This window comes from Balaenoptera borealis (assembly GCF_965194805.1).
Source record: "Balaenoptera borealis genome assembly, chromosome: 20".
NCBI classification, from domain to species: domain Eukaryota; kingdom Metazoa; phylum Chordata; class Mammalia; order Artiodactyla; family Balaenopteridae; genus Balaenoptera; species Balaenoptera borealis.
The window spans coordinates 58,607,071-58,626,869 of record NC_138879.1 but is presented as its reverse complement, the minus strand read 5'-3'; the positions used below and the strand labels follow the sequence as shown (position 1 = coordinate 58,626,869).

Here is a 19,799-nt window from a genome sequence, read left to right as displayed (position 1 = left end):
ACGGCAACTTCTTCCCGGGGTGCGGGGTAGGGGGAGAAGCCGCTTGTCCTCCTGAAGTCACTGTCCTGTGACTCTCTTCCGTATGTGACACGAAGGTGTTTGTGCCTCAAAGCTGCTTCAATTCTTCTTCTTGTCCGAGACCCTACATGTAACCACACATGGAACCCATCAACTTTTCACTCTGCACATCCCAGGGGCTTTCTCTCCAAGTGACAAAACATACTTTACAGAGAGCAGAATAAGGTAAAAAAATGAAATCTCCCTAATACTGTGATTACAGAAAACCAAGGATTCATTCAGTGCCAAGGATAAGAAAAGAGGGACTTGATCAAAAACTACAGTTAAGATTCTGACTCTTTCTCTACCTCAGGGTAACTTCCAAGGAAGTGTAAAGTGAAGATGTACCCAGCGGGGGGATAATAATCATCTAAATCTCAGCATAATCCATGTGAGCATAATTTAGACCTCTTATATTCATCAAACGAGACAGTAGCCTTTGGGGTTGGGAGGGAATCCAAAGCACATTTCAGCTCTTAACCTTTAAGTTTTTATAGTTAATGTAAAAGAAATGACATTCTCTGTATATCTGGGTCTCCACTTTGGATTCAAAGAGCAACAGCTCTGTGTCTTCCCGATGATAAGAATATGAACCCTCTGCCTCACCTACCAGATAAGAATGTCCTTACAAAGTGAGATGCTGTAACAGGCTTTGATGTGACAAAGAGGGGGGAACTGGATTTCACATTGATTGCATTACTACCCACTCCCAAGGATTTCTGAATTTCCACAAAAGGGTATTGGGGGGGAAGGGGGTGGGTTAGGGATCAACCTTTGAGATTCCTGGCTGGAAGCATTCAGAATGATCAAATCAATGGATATAAAGAACATTCTGTTTATGCCTCAAAGCTACTTATTATGCAAGTAGAGTTAGATACACACAGAACTGGTCCTCAGGCAGCAGTTTATGGGTCTTCCACACAAACTGCTCAGGTATTTAACACAGCGATAAAACCAACTCACATTTCTTCACATTCAGTCATTTTTCAGGGCTGCTCTTCCGTGTGAATCCTTTGATGTCTGATGAGGGATGAACTGCACTTAAAGCTTTTTCCACATTCGTTACACCTATAGGGTTTCTCCCCAGTATGAGTTCTCTGGTGTTGAATAAGGGCTGATGAATGAATGAAGGCTTTTCCGCATTCGTTACATTTGTATGGTTTCTTCCCAATATGAATTCTTTGATGTTTAGCAAAATTTGAGCTCCGGCTGAAGGTTTTCCCACATTCGTTACACTCATAGGGTTTCTCTCCGGTGTGAATTCTCTGATGCTGAACAAGATGTGTGCTCTGACTGAAGGTTTTTCCACATTCACTACATTCGTAGGGTTTTTCTCCGGTATGAACCCTCTGATGTTTGGTAAGGGATGAGCAGTGGCTAAAGGCTTTCCCACATTCCTGACATTTATAGGGTTTCTCTCCAGTGTGAGTTCTTTGATGTTTAATGAGTGCTGAAGAATGAATGAAGGCTTTATCACACTCGTTGCATTCATAAGGCTTCACCCCTGTGTGGATCAGCTGGTGCTGCACAAGGTGTGTACTTCGATTAAAGCCTTTCCCACACTCACTGCACTCATATGGTCTCTCTCCAATGTGAATCCTCTGATGTATTGCAAGGGATGCGCTTTCTGTGAAGGCCTTCTTGCATTCGCTGCACTCAAAGAGAATTCTAGTGTGAGTTCTCTGATGTTTAGTTAAATTCGCCCTGTGGCTGAAAGACTTCCCACACTCGGTGCAGCTGTAGGGTTTTTCCCCGGTATGGACTCTCTGGTGTCGAATGAGCACTGAATGGTAAGTGAAGAGCTCACCACAGTCATTACATTTATGAGGTTTCTTCTCTTTGTAGGTCCTCTGCTTTTTCATTAAGGTTGATTTCTGTTTCAATCTTTTTTCAAGGGTATGGAAGGCACAGGATCCTTTGGGAACTCTGTCTTGAGTGAGAAGTACTGACTTCTGACTCAAGTTTTTCCAGTAAACATCATGCTCATGAGCTCTCTCTTCCGGGAGTGAATTCATGTGGGTGAACATTTCTCTCAAGCGTCTCTCCTGATTTCCTTGCTGATTCTCTAACCGGTTTTCACATGCGAGAGTTGTTTCCAAGTTGGAGTCATAGACACCATTCCTTGTCAGCCTGTCTATGACTGCAACCTGGCATGATTCTTCTTTGGAAAAATCTTGCACTGAAGTTGAATCTTTGCTCCCGGGTCTAGTCTCTGAGTCTGAAACAAATTGGAAATGCAAATTTCCTTTGTTTTCTGAATTCAACAAAAAGGCAGGTCTGTAACGGGTAAGAGTTAATGAAGGTGAAGAGCATGGCTTCAAAGAACAAGTGGATTTGACTCTTAGAAGATGACTTGCAAAGAGAAGCAAATGGAGGGAAACAAATGCACAGTAGATGCAGAGAAAATCAGCAGACCCTACCCAGGAATCAGAATGGGGGAAAGATGACCAAAAGACAGGAGAAGGAGGGATGCACATGAAGCACCATTTCACCACATGAGCAGGAAATGAGCATCCCAGATCAGGATAGGGGAGGAACAACCTCTATAGAATATCAAGCACTGTCATAAACTTCCAGGCAGTTACCACCTTAGTGCAGGGCACAGTGATGACTTCTAAGTTTCCAGTTACCCAACCCTACTCACATCCTAATATGCATTCCATTTCCAGTTTAAAATCTTCCCTAAGAATTCTTTTATAATATGTCCCTGTTGAAAAATCAATGATCTCCCAAAGATATAATGGCAGATACATTAAATTATATCCGAACAAGGCTAATCATTACAACACTAATTGAGGTAGCAAAAGACTGGTAACATCTCAAATATTAAAATACAGTAATATTTCAATACTATAAAGAACTGATTAAACTATGGTGTACACATACAATGAAGTATGTGCAACTTAAAATAATAAAATTATTAAAATATTAAACATTATATTATTAAAATAATGAGAATGATCTTCTATTGCTATGAAGTGATCTTCAGGATACATTAAACTTAAAAAACCCAGCAAGCTGTGAAGGAGTGTGTATGGTCTGCTACTTTTTGTGTAGGGGAAAAAAGGGGAGATACAAATATATAGACATATTTGGTTATATTTTCCAAAACTAAGGACAGATAAATGAAATACTAATAAAAATGACTGCCTACAGAGAGAACACCAGAATAGAGAGGGCAAGGATGGAAGCCAACCTCTCTGAATATATCTACTATAAATCTATTAGAATTTTTATATTCAATATGAAACTACTCTATAAAGCTAAAATAAAGAGTTTGGTTCAAAAGAATATGTAAATAGACCAATGAAACAAAACAGCAATTTCAGAAGTAAAGTCAAGTAAATATAGGAATTAAGGACAATACAAAGGTGGTTATTTCAGTCAGTAAACTAAAGATAATTTGTTTTTACAACAAATGGTCCTGTGAGTGATTAAACATTCAAAAGACAGTTAAGTTAGATCTGCCCCTCATTCCACACAGCCAAGTGAATTCTGTTCCTTCATCTATGTACTCTTCTATCCATTTATTCAACAATTACCTATTGGATGTCTACCATATGCTAGGCTCTGGGGAAAAACACGCAGTCCCTATGTATATGAAGGGAGAGAAAATTTAGTCTAACATCTACAAATACATATAAAAATGCACCTGTAGTAAGTACTAAGAAATAAAAGGCGAATGATGCTGTGAAAGATGATAAGGGGAACCCAGGGGGATGAGGGGAGGCCTCCCTGAGGAGGTAAATGGCTGAGCTGAAATTGAAGTGGGTTTGGGGCTCAGGTGAGTGTTCCAGGTAACAGGTACAGCAGCACGGGGGTGAGTGTTCCACATAACAGGTAGAGAAGCACGGGTGTGAGTGTTCCAGGTAGAGGGAATGACATGTACAGAAGCCCCAAGGTGAGAGGGGACATTCAGGAAGAGCACAGTGGTTGAGAGCAATGGACTCTGAAATCAGAATGCATGAATTTAATCCCAGCTCTGCCACTTACTAGCTGTGTGACCTGGGGCATGTTGTTTTACGCTTCTACTTCAGTTTCCTTATCTGTAAGCTGGGGCAATAACGGTACCTACCTCATGAGGAATACAAACAACACCTACCTTAAGGAGCGTTTAATGAAAATATTTATAAAACACTTAAAACTCTGACACAGCATCGGTGCTACATAAGTGTTTGTTAAATCAGTAAAACATAAATTGATATAAGGATAGTGTAGGTAGGTAGAGGCTGTGACCTCAAAGGGTGGTCTGAGGATCCCTGGGAGTCCGTAGGTTCAAAACTATTTTCAGAATAATGCTTAGATCTTATTTGCCTTTTTCATTGTCTTGACATTTGCACTGATGTTGCAAAAGTGATGGTGGTAAAACTGCCCACAACTTATGCACAAATCAGGACAAGACACCAAATGTACTAGTAGTTGTATTTTTCCCCACCATGTACTCTCAGTTAAAAAAAAAAAAAAAAAAAAGCCAGTTTCACTTAAAAATTTCTGAGGAAACAACAGGAATTATTACTAACTTAATAAATTAATTTTATTTATTAAACCTTGACTACACGCCTTCTTAATATTCTGGATGATGAAATAGGAAATATTCAATTCATAATGCAAGTCTGCTCATATCGAAGTATGATGCTTGCCTTGAGGAAAACCACTCATGAGACTGTTTGAGAGATGAACTGGCCATTTTTTTGTTTGTTTGTTTTTTTTTTGTTTTTTTTGCCATTTTTTTTTTTCATGGACCATCACTTTTACTTGAAAGAATGACTGACAAACTATGTTATCCATGTTGGGTATTTGGCAGATATTTCCTCAAAACTGAAAAAAAAAAAAAATGATCCTGTCACTTCAAGGAAAACAACTGACAGTATTTGATAAAATATGAGCTTTTGGGCAGAAATTAGAATTTTGGAAAACTTTTATCTACCACTGAGAGCTTGATAGCTTTCTAATACTTAAAGGCTTTTCTGGTAAGGTCAGTGGTGATACTGAAAATTGTGGTTTTTAAAATATCGCATAATGTATTGTGTCAGTATTTGGAAGATATGCATAACTCAGTGAACCAATATTTTCCAAAAGATCAATAGATTTTAAGAGTAGGAAAAATTCATGGATACGGTTTCAGATGCACCTTGCACCTAACCTTTAAGAAACTACCACTTGCACAACTTTGGTGTAATATCAGAATAGCCAAAATTATCTGGAAAGTATAGTAATTATTTTTTTGTTTGTGTTTTTTTTCTTTATTTTTTTTATTAGTAAGGTTGTTTCTTGATGTGGATGCTAGCTACATGAATGTGTTCAATTTGGGAAAATTCATAAAACTGTACAGTTATGATATTTTAATCTATTTTACATTACAAAAAAAGGAAAAGAAAAAAGGCAAATGAAGCAAATGTGAGCATATGTTTGATCTCAGTGTTATTTTATTTCCTTGACTTTGTATGTATTCAAAATGCAATATAATTTAAAATAAATAAAAGCATGTTGGCACTTCTATATTCTTTCTTAAGCACTGAAGAGCGCCACTTCTTTACTGTCTTGTGGGGTTATTCTTTCCGAAGATTCCCGTCTATCTGACTCACCTGAACAGCTGCTTTTGGGGGCTTTTCTCTCAAGCATCAATGGTTCTTTTCCATTCTCCAAATTGTGGTTCTCAGGTTTGGAAACTGGAAGCCCTGCTCATTAAAAAAGAAAAAAAAAAAGAAAGAAAGAAAAAAAAGGGACTTAACTCTTTGTGATGGGCACAAAGCTCTATCCCAGAGCACGGTCCCAACCCCTGGATCCACAAAAGACAGGACATCATAGGAAGTTCTGGAATAAGGGAGCGGAGGGCCTCTAAATGAACCTTAAAACAGGTGCAGCAAGAGCCTGGGCCTCATAAGGAGTTACATGCATTTGAAAAGACAAATATTTAGCCTGTAAAAAAATAGAAGAGAATTTCTCTTGTTTACTGTGGGAGTTCTAGGGAGATACTGCAGACCAGTCCTCAGCTCAGAGAAGGAGTTGGGTGAAGTGGGACCCCAGTGGCAGCACCACAAGCCTGTGACTCTGTGACTAGCTGTCTTCTGATGTTTTTCCTTTCTCCCTTCTTCAGTTACTAGAACCTGCTTTCTTAGGGAATTCATTATACGAGGTTTGGGAGGAGCTAACATAGTTCCTTCCACCAATGATACGAACACATATGTGTACATGCATGTGTGTACATGTGTACACATGCACATACCTCCCCCCCCAGAGGTGGGCACAGTATCCAAACTGGTCAGAGCATACTCTATCTCCCTGGCTCGAGTTACTGCTTCACTGATGGACATGTGACCCTATTTGCTGAAACTCCCAGGATAGAAGCCTTCTTTTTTTCCTTAGCTCTCTAACTGGAAGAATAATGTAACCCTAGAGCGGCCAATGGCCATCTGTGACACACAAGAGATCAGGGCAAGCTATACCACGTAATTAAAAAATAAGTAAATAAAAGAAATTCCTGACAATATATCTGATTCCCTTTTAAGCTAGTGTGAATTCGGTTTCTGTCACTTGAATCCAAAGACTCCTGATACAAAACAAGCCTAGACATTTCACCAAGAACCCAGAGCAGAAACAGATTTTCTCTGGGCCCAAAGGGATCAATACTTTACGATTACTGGCTTTGTTATGCTACTTCATTGTCAATAAGGTAATGATGTCCCCGTAAGCAGGGACCAGAGTCATGGTGGGAGCCCATCCTTACAGAGCGAGACCAGGTTCCTGTAGTTCTCCAGCATCACGTCCCTCTGTGCAGGATCCAGCCTCCCCCACTCCTCTGGGGTAAAGTCCATGGCCACATCCTTGAACGTCACTGATGCCTAAGACACAAAACATACTTTTGTTCACCATCTGTCACTCCACAGCCTCCCTTTCACCCCCCAGTTTCTGTTGGCCCTGGAGTAGATGCGTAGCTGTATTCAACGGGGGAAAATCACTGTGAAAAATGACAAGCATTCTCATGTGTCCTGGACATTCCATGGAAAGTCACTGGGTATCAATTACGTGCCAGGCACACTGTCCAAGATTCAACATGAGAACCAAACGAAACAAGACCACGGTTTCTCCACTGACAGACTAATTTTTCTGGGGAACAAAGAGTTAAAACATGAACCAATGAATCAACAATGTAGTTTGGCAAAGTAAACAAAATATAGGCAGAGAAAAAAAGGCATGTGTCTGTATAATTCTCCTGTGAGTCCTCGCCATGGAATGAACAGACTGGCACCAAATCCAGTGAAGCACGGAATCAATTCAAGGCAAGATGCATTAAATTGGAAAATGACAGCAACAAATTAATTAAGGGTACAGATATCACGTATAAATGTTTATGGGTAAACACCATAGGATTATTTATACAAGACATAAAATACAAAAACTATATGGAGATAGACACATACCAGTACTGAACATGTCTCTTTAAGTAAAGATATAGAGAATGGGAATAATATTCCAGGTTATTGAAATAAATATATACCAAATGCTATAACTGGATAGAAAACACCTTCTATTTAAATATTCATGAAGCACTTGCAAAAGTAACAAAGTAAATGTTAATAAATTCCAAAACAGAGATGAAAGAGCAATAACTGATAACTGAAAAAACATATCAAAATTTCAAAATAATGAAATAAAACGCAAAAATCAATGCCATAAGGCTAAAACTGTACTCAGAGGAAACACTTCAATTTCGTTAAAAGAAAATTAATGTAATTAAATGAACAAAGCATACAAATCAAATTAGAGACAGAACCCAACAACAAATTAGGGAAAACAGAAGGAATTACAGGATAAAAGTAGAAATTAAGGGGAAGAAAAACAAGAAAAATAAGACAGCTGGGAAATCTGAATAAGAGCAGTAGGTTATAGTACTATACCAACGTTAACTTCCTGATTTTGGAAAAAGAATAATAAAAGCAAGGTGAAATGCTAAATTTTGGAAAATCTGAAAGGAGAGCATATGAGAAATCTTTCTACCACTTGCTAAATTTCTATAAGTCTCAAATTATTTCAAAATAAAGTTCCCCAAAATGGAAATAATCTGAGACTTAAAAAATGTAAGAATCATCCTTGGAAAATAAAACGTAAAAATCATTAAGCAGCTACTAAATAGACAAGATACTGTGAGAAAAAATGACTTTGATCCTACAATCTGCATATCTATAGCTAAACTGACAGTGGAAATTAACTTCCAAACCATAAAAGAAAAAAAAAATCAGAATAACAAAAATGCAAACTACAGCACAAAAGGGAGAAAAAAATACAAAAGAAGAAACAAAGCATAGTAAACACAATTATAAAAATCACATAGCAAGAAAAATGTGAAACATACAAGTAATCATCATAATATGAATAAATTAATTTCTCTTATAAAAAGGTTTCTTAAAATAGCCACATCCTCTTTACAGAAAAGAGATCCAGACAAAACCCCCAAAGTTGGGGATGGAGGGGGGGATGGAAGGAAATATAGTATACCACATATCTGAATACAGTACTTCAAGCTCAACAAAAACATGGAAAAATATACACAAAACCGTTATCCTCAGTAGGGAGAGGTGGTGGACTGAACTTGGGGAGGTAAGGACAGGTAATATACTTTAATATTTATATACGTCTGTACCGTTCACCTGGTTACCATGAGCAAAAATTAAAACTCTAATTATTAAAAAAGTCTAATAAGTAAAAGCTAAACAGCCCAGGCAAATACTAATAAGAAAGACAATTGCAGTATTAGCATCAAACAAAATCCAATGCAATGCAAAAAGGACAGTTTTAAACATTTCCATAAAAGGTTTAATCCATTCTGAAGCTATAAAAGCAGTCTTGAATCTAATATTAATGTGTTGAAATGTATAAAGCATTCACCCTTTTTCTGGTACCTGTACTCTGACTTTCCTCTGGCTGCTATGCCTGTGGCCACTTTTAGGCCATGCGGTTCAGGTAGTACAGCTCCATCTCTGACCCATGGGTGGGATGTGTGTTTGTATGTGTATGTACAGGTATATTTTCTAGTCTAATCATCACACTCAGATTTGCCAATAATGGTCCAACAATGGGCCTAATACCCATTATAGAGTTAAGCTCAGTCCTTCTTCTGCAACGACCAGAAGGGAAGATGCCCCTTTTCTCTGATCTTCAACATGGGAAGATGTAGGCCTAAATTCGTTAGGGGCTACCCTGCACGAGAAGAAAAGCCTGCTTGAGTGCAAAACACACAGAAAGAAAAGAAAAGGTCACTGAAATGGAGAAAATAGATTCTAATGTCACTGCCTGAACTCAATTTTAGCCAGACCTGGATTTTTCACTTATAATAGTCAATAAATACCTCTTTTTGCTTAAGCCAGTTTGAATCGAGTTTTCATCAGGTGCAACTTAAAGCTTCTTGACTAATGAAGTCTTCAATATTCACATAAGGTATTCGAGAAACCAATGGAGGCAAGCAAGTATGCAAGGATCCTGAGAAATCACGTTGACAAACAGCAGCAATGTGCAATGTCCACTTTCACACTTTGGATTAAAGTAGCAAAAAGAGAGGCTAGTGGAGGAATCTTTGCATTGTGGTATGACACACACCATGGAGAACTCTCTTCTCCCATTCAACTTCGTTTAAGAAAAATGTTCAGACATACAAAAAGTTGAAAGACTAACACACTAATCACCCATATACAACTACCACTTAAATTCAGCAATTCTTAATATTTGCCCTTGGGGAAGTGAGAGTTTGGAAACTGAGTTGTAACTTGGTAACAGTTCACCTCTAAAATACAACCGCATTCATCATCTTGTTGGGCTGGATTCTAACTCTTTAAATTAAATCTTCTATAGGCTTCCCTTTCCAGCATTCCTTTGAACTATTTGAGTACTCACTATGTTCATAATTCACTCCAGCACTTCAGGTGTTTTCTTAAATTCGTACTTAACAGTCATGTGTATGTTGTTTCCCCTAGTGAAACATACATTTTAAGAGGTATGCACCACATTGTCTTTTAAAATCGTTTCCCAAATAACAAGCATAGAAATTAGCTAATGGGCTAAAGAAGGGCAATGCTCCTTCCACGTCTGCTGAGTGATAATAAATACTAGACGGACAACATACAACGAAGAAGCAGAAAACATTTTCCACTGAGCCCTTTAGTCACTCGAGTTGTCTCTTAGAATTAGAACTCAGCTCTAATGGACACAGAAACTCCACATCAAAAAGAAGGGAGTGCGTCTGCACTCCGAGAAATAAGGTGGAATTTCAATAACCAGCAGAGACTCACTCACCTGCGATCTGGCTGTGAGGCGCAAAGCTGCCACTTCTCCCTCTTCTGTCCTCTTTTCTTGGGAAAAGGGAGAATCCTGGGAAGACGGAGCTAAGGGCAAGAAAGCAGTCATGATAGGGCCTAGATCTACCTTGTGACTCAGATTTATGAGCTTAAAATTCTCGGGACTTCCCTGGTGGCCCAGTGGATAAGACTCCGTGCTCCCAATGCAGGGGGCCCCAGTTTGATCCCTGGTCAGGGAACTAGACCCCACATGCATGCCGCAACTAAGAGTTCACATGCCACAACTAAGGAGCCCTGGAGCCGCAACTAAGGAGGCCACCTGCCGCAACTAAGACCCGGCGCAACCAAATAAATAAATAAATATTAAAAAAAAAAAAAATTCCCACCACCGTACTCCTGGTGTTCCCTACAAACACTGCGACTGAAGGCAGCCTGAAACAACGACATCCTGGAAGACGGCACTCTCTGATCCGGAAATTAAAATAAGTTTTTCTCTGAGCTTAATCTACATTAAATTAATACGGGAAAAAGAGGCTCAACGGTTCTGAAAAATCACCCTGCAAGCTTAGTCTAAATGTAGCTTGCTGGATCCCATCTCTAAATAATTATCACTAGCTGAGACTGGGGTACAATCTAGAAATCCAACAAGCACAGGTAGGGGCAGGGTGTGGATTCTGATATAAGAGGTCACAGACCAAACTTCTAGGAGAACTGGAAGCCAGTCACTGACTCCTCTGCCTGGTGCCTCCTCTATTAAGCAAAAGTATCTGCTCTACTGAAACCAAAGGGTTTTTGTCCAAAGTGGAGGAACAGGAGTGGAAAATACTTTTGCCAACCAAAAAGCTAAACTGTCAGACCCACTGATGAGGCTAGGATGGTATAATCACCCGGGAGGAAGAAGGTGTGAGACAAACTACGAGGCTATGCTCAAGCCTCAGAAGATGACATTTCGCTCACATTTTGGCGGTGTCTTTGGAGGGTCCGCTGTGTACCCAGCTGGGACCCCACAGCACGCCCTCCACTCTCACCCAAAGAGCCCTTCCATCCCCAGACAAAGGAGCCGGACAGCAGTGACTCCCGCTCAGGAGGAAGAATTCGGCCCGGCCCCCAGCACAAGTTCAACACCGGCCCCCCTCACCGCTCTTCCCAGGCATTTCGGCCATATCTGTCTCCATGGTCACCACCTCCTCCCGGCCGCGAAGGTTCAGCTCTCCCCCCAGCGCAGCCCTCGCCGCGCGGAGGAGCGGGAAGCCCCGAGGCCTCGTGGTCCTCCTTCCCGCCTCCCCTCGGGGAGCTCCTCCGAAAGGCTTCGCTCCGTCCCGAGCCGGCTTGGCCCTCGAGGCTGGCACCTGGAAAGCCGGGAGAGCATCCCTGAGGCTGGGCGCTCGCGCCTGGCGCTGCCGCTCGGAGCTGCGCGGCGGCCGCGCGGCCGGAGGAGAGGCGCCCGGGCCGCAGCCAAGGGGCCGCCGCGCAGACCAATCCCCCGCCCACCCCGCGCCCCGGGGCTTCGGGGATGGGGCTCGTGCCTGCCCTCGACGCCCCTTTCTCCAGCGCGCACTCCACCCGGCTCGGCGCAGACTAATGGCCCGGGGGCACCGCCGAGGCCGAGCAAGGAGAGCCGCACCTTAGCAACAACTCACCTTCTACGCCGGGCCTCACAAAGGCTACGAACTTCTCTGGCCAGCGGGGCCGCGCATGCGCAACAGCACAAGGCAAGGCTGGCGGGCCTCGTCCGGCCCCGGAACTACGATTCCCAGAAGCCCGCGGGAGTGGCCGGACTCCGCTCCTCAGCAGGTGGGAGCTCGCGTAGCGCGGTTTGGGGAATCCAAGGAGCCGTGGTCTCCCTCCCTCTCGCGAGAGTAGCGGTCGCTTAGCTCGTGCGGGATCCTGCGGACACGCGAGAGCGTGAACCGCAGAGCTGCGTTGTTGCCAGTCCGGAGCTGTGTCTGCACGTGGACCTGCTGACGCTGCCCACGCAAATCACTCCAGTGTAAGGTATCTTAGAGTATATGGCTTTCCCCATATTCTTGTCCTCCCAAGACTCATCCTTTACCGTCAAACAATGTGAAAGGTGTACTTTGCAAACCCATGTGCATGCGTCCGTAGGCTACTTGTTATACTGAAAATTCACACGTGTGAGATAGGGGAGTTGAAAAGATTTAACCAGTTTCAACAAATTTGAGCAACAGGTTATTTGCAAGCATAAAAATTAGATTTATCAAAGGAGGTGTTCTCCCTAGGGAGCACGTTTCGTCTCTAATTCTGTTACTGGACACACCCAAACTCAAAATGTCTAAATGCCCCTCTTCTTCTTTAAAGGAGGTTTTTTTTTGTTTGTTTTCAAAATTTATTTATTTATTTTTATTTTTGGCTGTGTTGGGTCTTCGTTTCTGTGTTAGGGCTTTCTCTAGTTGCGGCAAGCGGGGGCCACTCTTCATCGCGGTGCGCGGGCCTCTCACTATCGCGGCCTCTCTTGTTGCAGAGCACAGGCTCCAGACGCGCAGGCTCAGTAGTTGTGGCTCACGGGCCTAGTTGCTCCGCGGCATGTGGGATCTTCCCAGACCAGGGCTCGAACCCGTGTCCCCTGCATTAGCAGGCAGATTCTCAACCACTGCGCCACCAGCGAAGCCCGCCCCTCTTCTTCTTAGTGAGTAATATTACTGCTCACAAACCCATTTGCAAAAACCAGAAGCAGAATATCCTCAACTATCGCTGTCTGTTCATCACGAAGTCCTATTTATTGTATTCTCCAGTTTGTCCATCCTTCTCTTTTCCCACCAGTATTACCCTAGCTCTAGCCACCGACATTTCACTAGGATTAGAGTACCAGTCTCTTAGCTGATTTCCCCAAGTCAAGTTTGCCTTCCCACCAATCTATTTGCCACACGTTCTGGCTCATGATCGTTCTGAAGCAAGAATAAGATGTTACTTAACCCTTCAGTGGCTTTCAAAAACTTTGGGAAAGATGATTTTTAGTTCCTACAAGAAGGCACCCCCTTATCCAGTTCCCATTTTCCAATGTGGTTCTCATTATCTGAGCCTCCTGGTATTCACACCTGTGTGTAATCCACCCCCCACTGAGTGTGGATAGGACTTGTGACTTACTTTTAACCCATAAAACATAACAAAGGTGACATGATTCTAATGCTTGTTTTGCTAGGGTAATCCTCTTTGCTGGCATGGGTGAAGCAAGTGTAATGTTGGGGAAATCCACATGACAGGGAACTGTCAACCAGTAGGGACCTAACCCCTGCCAACAACCCCCAGGTACTTGGAAGTGGATCATCCCTAGTAGAGTCTTCATATGAGAACCCAGTCCTGGCCGAAACCTTGACAGCTGGCTGCAGAGGACCCAGCTAAGCTGTGCCCGGACCTTCAGCCACAGATACCGTGAGATAATAAGTGTGTGCTGTTTTGAGCCACTAAGTCTGTAGTAATATTGTTATACAGAAAAAGGTAGCTAACACAGCATCCTGATGTAAGTGGCTAGCTCCTTGTCCAAAACCCAACCTGGATGCCTTTGGAAGGAGGGAGGTTGTTGGATTGAGAAACTATTGAAAAACTGATTGGAGACCTTCTGGGAGACAGATGGCTACAGTTGGTCCTACGGGGTGTGTGTGTGTGTGTGTGTGTGTGTGCGTGTGTGTGTCTATGTGGGGAGGGAATGGTAGCAGCAATGGATAGCTCCAGATGCCCCAAGGGGACTGCAGGGAGATGCTTTCTGTTGTTTTGTGTGCTCTTTTCTGTTCACTCCCACATTGCCCCGGGAAAATCTTTGCCCACTCTTTCACCATCACACAGGGTAACCTTAGAGCTGGTCTGGGAGAGGCATGGATTGTAATACAAGATACAAGCAGCTCCACCTCAAAGGTTTTTATTCACCTTTCTCCCACCCTGATACACACAAACACCCACACACACATATACGTGCACGAACACACACACAGTGAGCCAGGTGATTATTGCAAAAAAGAGGTGGGATGATGAGGTTCCTTGTGGGGTAAGATCACCTGGTAGGAAGAGGGAGGTAAATGGGGAGTGATCTTGCCCCAATTTTAACATCATAGATTCTCTGCTTTGAAAATAACTCAAATTTCCCTAAGCCCCCTTTTCCCTCCCCACATACACATACATACATATAATTCAGCCACAGCTTGTTCCCTTCCTGGTGAGTTGAAGGAGGTATAGGAAATACCCCAGGGTTTTGGTTCCCTTTGTCCCTACATTACCAGCTTATATCCTGGGATTGGGGAATGTGGACTCACAGTGAAAAAATAAGATCTGAAGCATTCTATTGCTATAAAAGAAAAACAATAATTTGAATGATCTATAACAGATAAGGCAGAATTAGTGGGCCATTTAGAATGTATTTTTAAAAAGCTATCCTAAAAGAGTTAAAGGAGGACATAAGAAATATTAAGCAAGAACTTGTCATAGTATTCAGTTTTTTATTGAATAGCAGAATGTGTAAAACTGAAGAGTGAATTTGAAAGCTGGGCTCTCGGATCAAGGAACTCTCCTGTGCCATAAGATAACAGGAAGGGATAGAAACTTGAAAAATGTGAAAGGAATATTAAGCAATATAGAAACTGACTAGATATTCATACAATGAGAGTCCTAGAAGGGAATAAAGAATAAACAGAGAGAACATGTTTTAAGAAATAACAACCACAAATTATGGAGAAATAAAGGTTAAAGAACTTGGATGGAAAGTGCTCGTTGAAAGACAAACAGGAAAAATATGAAAAGACATTACACGTTATAATAAAATCTAACAACATAAATGTTGGTTCACAACTTCAGGAGTTTCTGGGTGAAATTCGAAACTGGCCCCTGTATATGGGGGGCAAGGAGAGACCAAAGAAAGATGCAGACCACAATCCAGGTTGGTAGGTGGCAGGATTAATAAGGGAACTCAGATACGAGCCTTGTCTTGGGCCGGCCACGAGACGAGTTGATCTCTGCACCCAACCACCAGAGTCTTAAAAGTTTACACAGAGGCCTTAACTGGGTTCAATCACGTATTCAGTCCAGATGTTCTCAACAACACACTGCTCTCTCAAGGCTGCATCCCTGAAACAACTCCTACTGTGGGAACAGTGGGCAGAATGTACATTCCAAGGACAGGGAGGGCGTGAGGAGCCTCCAGTTGCCTGAGTCTAGTTCTTGGGTTAAAACCAAAGTGTCAAAAACAGTGCCTGGCATTTTGTGGCCCCTCAATGAGTAACAATTGACTAAATAAATCTGACTTTTCAGTAGCACTGAAACAACAAGAAACAAGAAAATGTAATGATATCTTCAAATTGTAAAAGATAAAACTTTGAATCTAGAATTTGATATTTTACTTAAGAATCATGTAAATGAGGTAAAATAAAGATACTCTTATGCATGTAAGACCTTGGAAATATTCTTGGAGGAAGTATTTCAGCAAGAAGAGAAAAAATGAGGGAGATGCTTCAAGATACAAAGAAAGTAAGGATAAGAATAATTTAGTAAAGAGTTTGTTATCGTCTTAATAATCAAGGAGCAGAGATAGTGAGACAGGGTGACACCAACTACATGTGCATAACAGTGCGATACTAAAATTTTAATGACACCAGTGGGGAGGAGGGTGGGAAGTAGAAATGAGAAAGTGAGAGTAACTAAGTTACTTGTCTTGATTAGAGAGGGGATGTACATATTCACAAGCTTAATAAATGGATAGGGAGAGAGGAAACATAGGTGTGGGTTTTACAACTTAGGTACAAGTACCATGAGAATAAAAGTAGAACGTATAACACTCAAACCAGAAGAAAACAACTGATTGTTCAATAGAAAACTGGACAAGAGGAAAGCAAAAAACAAAGTGTGGTAAAGGGAAAACACAGAATAAGACCTGTTATATCATTTATCACAATATATGCAAATGGGTCAAACCTACTGATCAAAAGGCAGAGAACTTCAGTTTAAATTAAAAAGAAACAAACAAATGGAAAAAAACCCCACAAAAGACAAACCCCAGGATGCAGCAATATGTTCTTTACATCAGAAACCAAGCAACACAGAAAGATTAAAAACAAAGTGATGGCAAAAGATATACCAGGCAAACATGAATGAAAAGAATACCCAGACCACAATGTTATTATTAATAAAAGTAGATTCAAGATAAAATGTCATATTGGACAAAAGAGGAACATTATATGTTTGTAAAACTCATGAGGATAAGTGTAGTCAATTGTATTTGCCCATATTTCTGCTCTTTCCATTTTTCTTCTTTCCTGATGCTCCCTGATTCCTTCCTTTAGCATTCATTTTTTGATAGAAGAACTTCTCTTAGCCATTCTTTAAGGGTAAGTCTGCTAAGTGACAAATTCTTTTCATTTCCAGTCATCTGAGAATGTCTGGATTTCCTCTTCATTCCTGAAGGATAGTTTAGCTGGGTATTCAATCGTGGTTGACAGTTCTTGTCCTTCAAGTTGACAGCACTTGAAAATGTGCCATTTCTCTCTGGCCTTCATGGTTTCAAATGAGAAGCCTGCTGTCATTCAGATTGGTGCTCTCCTGTACGTAATGTGGCATTTCTCTCTGCTGCTTTCAATATTTTTTTCTTTGTCTTTAATTTGCAGAATTTTAATTATGATGTGTCTCAGCAGGGATTTCGTTGAGTTTATTTCTTTAATCTGTTAAGTTTGTGTCTTTCACCAAATTTGGAAACTTATCTGCCATTGTTCTCTTGAATACTCTATCAGCTCCACCTTCTCTTTCCTGTGCTTTTGGGACTCTGATGTTAAGATTGCTGGATCTTTTGTCATTGTCGCAGCAGGTCTCTGAGGCTCTGTTCATTGCTTTTCAATCTGTTTTCTCTCTGTTGTTCAGATTGGGTACATTCAATTGATCTGTCCTCAAGTTCACTGATTCCAAAATCTGTCATTTCCACTTTGCTGTTGAGCCCATCCAGTGAGTTTTTAATTTCAGTATTTGTATTTTTTAGTTTTATAATGTTCCTTTGGTTCTTTTTTTTTATAACTTCTTTTTCTTTGCTAAGATTTTCTATTTTATAATTTGTTTTGAGAGAATTTGTAAATTCTTGTTGAACATTTTTTTCGAACAATGGCTGCTTTATTTATTTATTTTATTTTTGGCTGCATTGGGTCTTCGTTGCTGCACACAGGCTTTCTCTAGTTGCGGCGAGTGGGGGCTACTATTCGTTGTGGTGTGCGGGCTTCTCATTGCAGTGGCTTCTCTTTTTGCAGAGCATGGGCTCTAGGCGCGCGGGCTTCAGTAGTTGTGCTGCACGGGCTTCAGTAGTTGTGGCTTGCGGGCTCTAGAGCGCAGGCTCAGTAGTTTTGGTGCACGTTGTGGCTTGCGGGCTCTAGAGTGCAGGCTCAGTAGTTGTGGCGCACGGGTTTAGTTGCTCCATGGCATGTGAGATCTTCCCGGACCAGGGCTCAAACCTGTGTCCCCTGCATTACCAGACAGATGCTTAACCACTGTGCCACCAGGGAAGTCCACGATGGCTGCTTTAAATCCTTGTCAGATGATTCCAATGTCCAGTTTGTCTCAGTATTGGCGTTAGTTTGTTGCCTTTTCTCCTCCAGGTTGTGATTTTCCTGGCTCTTGGTATAATGGATGATTTTGTATTGATCCTGGATATTTTGTCTGTTATGTTAGGAGACTCAAGGTCCTATGTAAATCTTCTATTTTAGAACATCGTCAACCTATTTATAGGTCTTGGTGTACTTTGGTGGGCTGTGGTTTCAATGGCAATTTAATTTTCAGAGCCTTTGTGGTGCTAATTTGGTCTGCTTGGTTTATCTGGTACTGCTAGGGCTCCCGCTGGTCCCTGCTGATGCTGCCTGAGTGGGTGGAAAGGGCTTCCCCAGGCTGGTCCAAGGTGGGGAAAGGGGTCTTCAGCCCTTGAGGAAAAAGAGTGCTTCCTGGGTCGGGTGCTTTCTGTGGTGGCATCCCCCTGCCAGTACCACCCAACCACCTGCTGTCTCTAGGTGTGTGTGTGTATGTGTGTTTTTGGGGGGAGTGGAGATTCCCAGGTCCGGTTGAGACAGCGTACTTCCTGGGCCAGCTGATTGTTGTGGCAGGATCCCCCCTGCTGGTGCCATCTGGAGCCTGGTTTCTCTCTGTGGGTGAGCGGGGTCTCAGGTTTGGGGGGACAGAGAGCCTTCTCAAACAGGATCCCCCTCGTCAGTGCCACTTCACCCCTGCTTCAGCTCTGGGTGGGGGAGGGAAGACTCAAGTCCAAGGGATAAAGAGGCTTCCTGTGTGGGTGATGGTTGTGACAGTTGCTGACTGGAGCACTGTGATGAGGCCACAGCGTGGATCGCTGTGAGCTGCTGCCAGGGGTGTGAGTAGAGTGTGGGGCACGTGTGCCGGGAATCGCCATCCTCGTTATTTCTGCCTGAGGCAGTTGGGGGGGGGGGTCACTGGTTAAGAGGGGATTTTCCTGTTAACTGAATTAGCTCAGAACCTCGCGAAGCTGTGAAGAGCCGCCGCGGGTTACTCCTTGCAGCTGACGTTAGGAACTTATCTCGCAAAGACTTTGCCTCGTGTGAGCTGTTTGTGAGTGAATGAACGAACACATTTTATCTGTTTGTTTTGCACTCACAAGGGTCTTAGATCCACGGTTCTCAACCACGGGTGTTTTTGCCCCTGAGGGGGGACAATTGCCAGTGTCTGGAAACCTTTTTGGTTGTCTCCACTTGGGGAGGGGGTGTCACTGGCATCTAGAGGCAGAAGCAAGGGATGCTTATGCTTTAGACATCCTACAATGCACAGGGCAGCCTCCCTGCAGTAAAGAACGATCCCGCCCCACGTGGCAACAGTGGGGAGGCTGAGAAACCTTGATAGGCAATCCGCCATGGCGGCATGTGACCACCAGGCGGCAGTCATGCCTGCTGCTGAGATGTTGAATCACAGGCGCTCACCAGCCCCACAGTTGATTGTAATAACAGTCCGTCACTCTTAACATACACACAAGTTGTTTTTAAATTACAAAAGTGAAACATTCTTTGCAACAGGTTCAAATAATATAGAAGTATATAAAGTACAACATAAGGGTTCTTCTGATCCCCCTTTAAGTCTTACCCTTAAAGAATTGAGTTTGAATCTGAGGATCTATCCCGATTCCTTTCTCAGATATGTGTGTGTATACATATGCATATGTTGTGTGTGTGTGGACACACACGTCACTAGTATCATACTGTTTCTTTTGTTTAGCAACTCACTTTTAGTTCTCAACATCATACTGTGGACGAATTTACAAGTACTTTAGAGCTACCTCACGTTTTAAATGGATGCACAGTGTTCTGGTGTATGAATGCACTATAATTTATTTATATATATTCTTATATAAAAGTTTGGAAGAACTTGAGTTCTTTCCAAATTTTTTTTTTTTTTTTGCTGATGCAAGCAATTTTGTGGTCATGCTGCTATTTCTGTAGGATAGATTCCCAGAAATGT

General features: G+C 42.1%; 2 protein-coding genes across 5 annotated transcripts in view; one reads left to right on the top strand and one right to left on the bottom strand.

Moving 5' to 3' along the window:
- Positions 1-12,061, bottom strand: ZNF286A (zinc finger protein 286A). 4 transcript variants are annotated; one of them, XM_082373359.1, is made up of 7 exons: positions 11,485-11,522; positions 10,345-10,433; positions 9,946-10,021; positions 9,404-9,585; positions 6,785-6,899; positions 5,643-5,735; positions 1-2,275 (listed from the first exon to the last, which is right to left on the bottom strand). In XM_082373359.1, the coding sequence occupies exons 5-7, from the start codon at positions 6,870-6,872 to the stop codon at positions 1,044-1,046; spliced, it is 1,413 nt and encodes a 470-aa protein (XP_082229485.1). In that variant the 5' UTR covers positions 6,873-6,899; positions 9,404-9,585; positions 9,946-10,021; positions 10,345-10,433; positions 11,485-11,522; the 3' UTR covers positions 1-1,043. The 4 variants fall into 4 exon arrangements, with proteins under 4 accessions (XP_082229485.1, XP_082229482.1, XP_082229484.1 ...); XM_082373357.1 differs by lacking the exons at positions 9,404-9,585; positions 9,946-10,021 and adding an exon at positions 11,987-12,061 and having other exon boundaries at positions 8-142; positions 1,021-2,275; positions 11,485-11,695; XM_082373356.1 differs by lacking the exons at positions 9,404-9,585; positions 9,946-10,021 and adding an exon at positions 11,987-12,061 and having other exon boundaries at positions 11,485-11,695.
- Positions 12,062-12,263: 202 nt separating this feature from the next.
- Positions 12,264-19,799, top strand: part of TRIM16 (tripartite motif containing 16) — a 42,483-nt gene continuing 34,947 nt past the window's right edge. Inside the window, exon 1 of the mRNA XM_082373355.1 lies at positions 12,264-12,341. The gene's annotated coding sequence lies outside the window, so the exon portion shown is untranslated. The remainder of the gene's footprint in view (positions 12,342-19,799) is intronic.

Bases quoted from the DNA above. Each gene is read 5' to 3' on its own strand.
- ZNF286A (XM_082373356.1), bottom strand. From the start codon at position 11,521: ATGGAGACAGATATGGCCGAAATGCCTGGGAAGAGCG. The intron at 6,900-10,344 runs GTGAGTGAGTCT...TTTGTGTCTTAG, and splicing joins GCCTCACAGCCAGATCGCAG to GCATCAGTGACGTTCAAGGA. The intron at 5,736-6,784 runs GTAAGGATGGGC...TTTAATGAGCAG, and splicing joins CAGGAACCTGGTCTCGCTCT to GGCTTCCAGTTTCCAAACCT.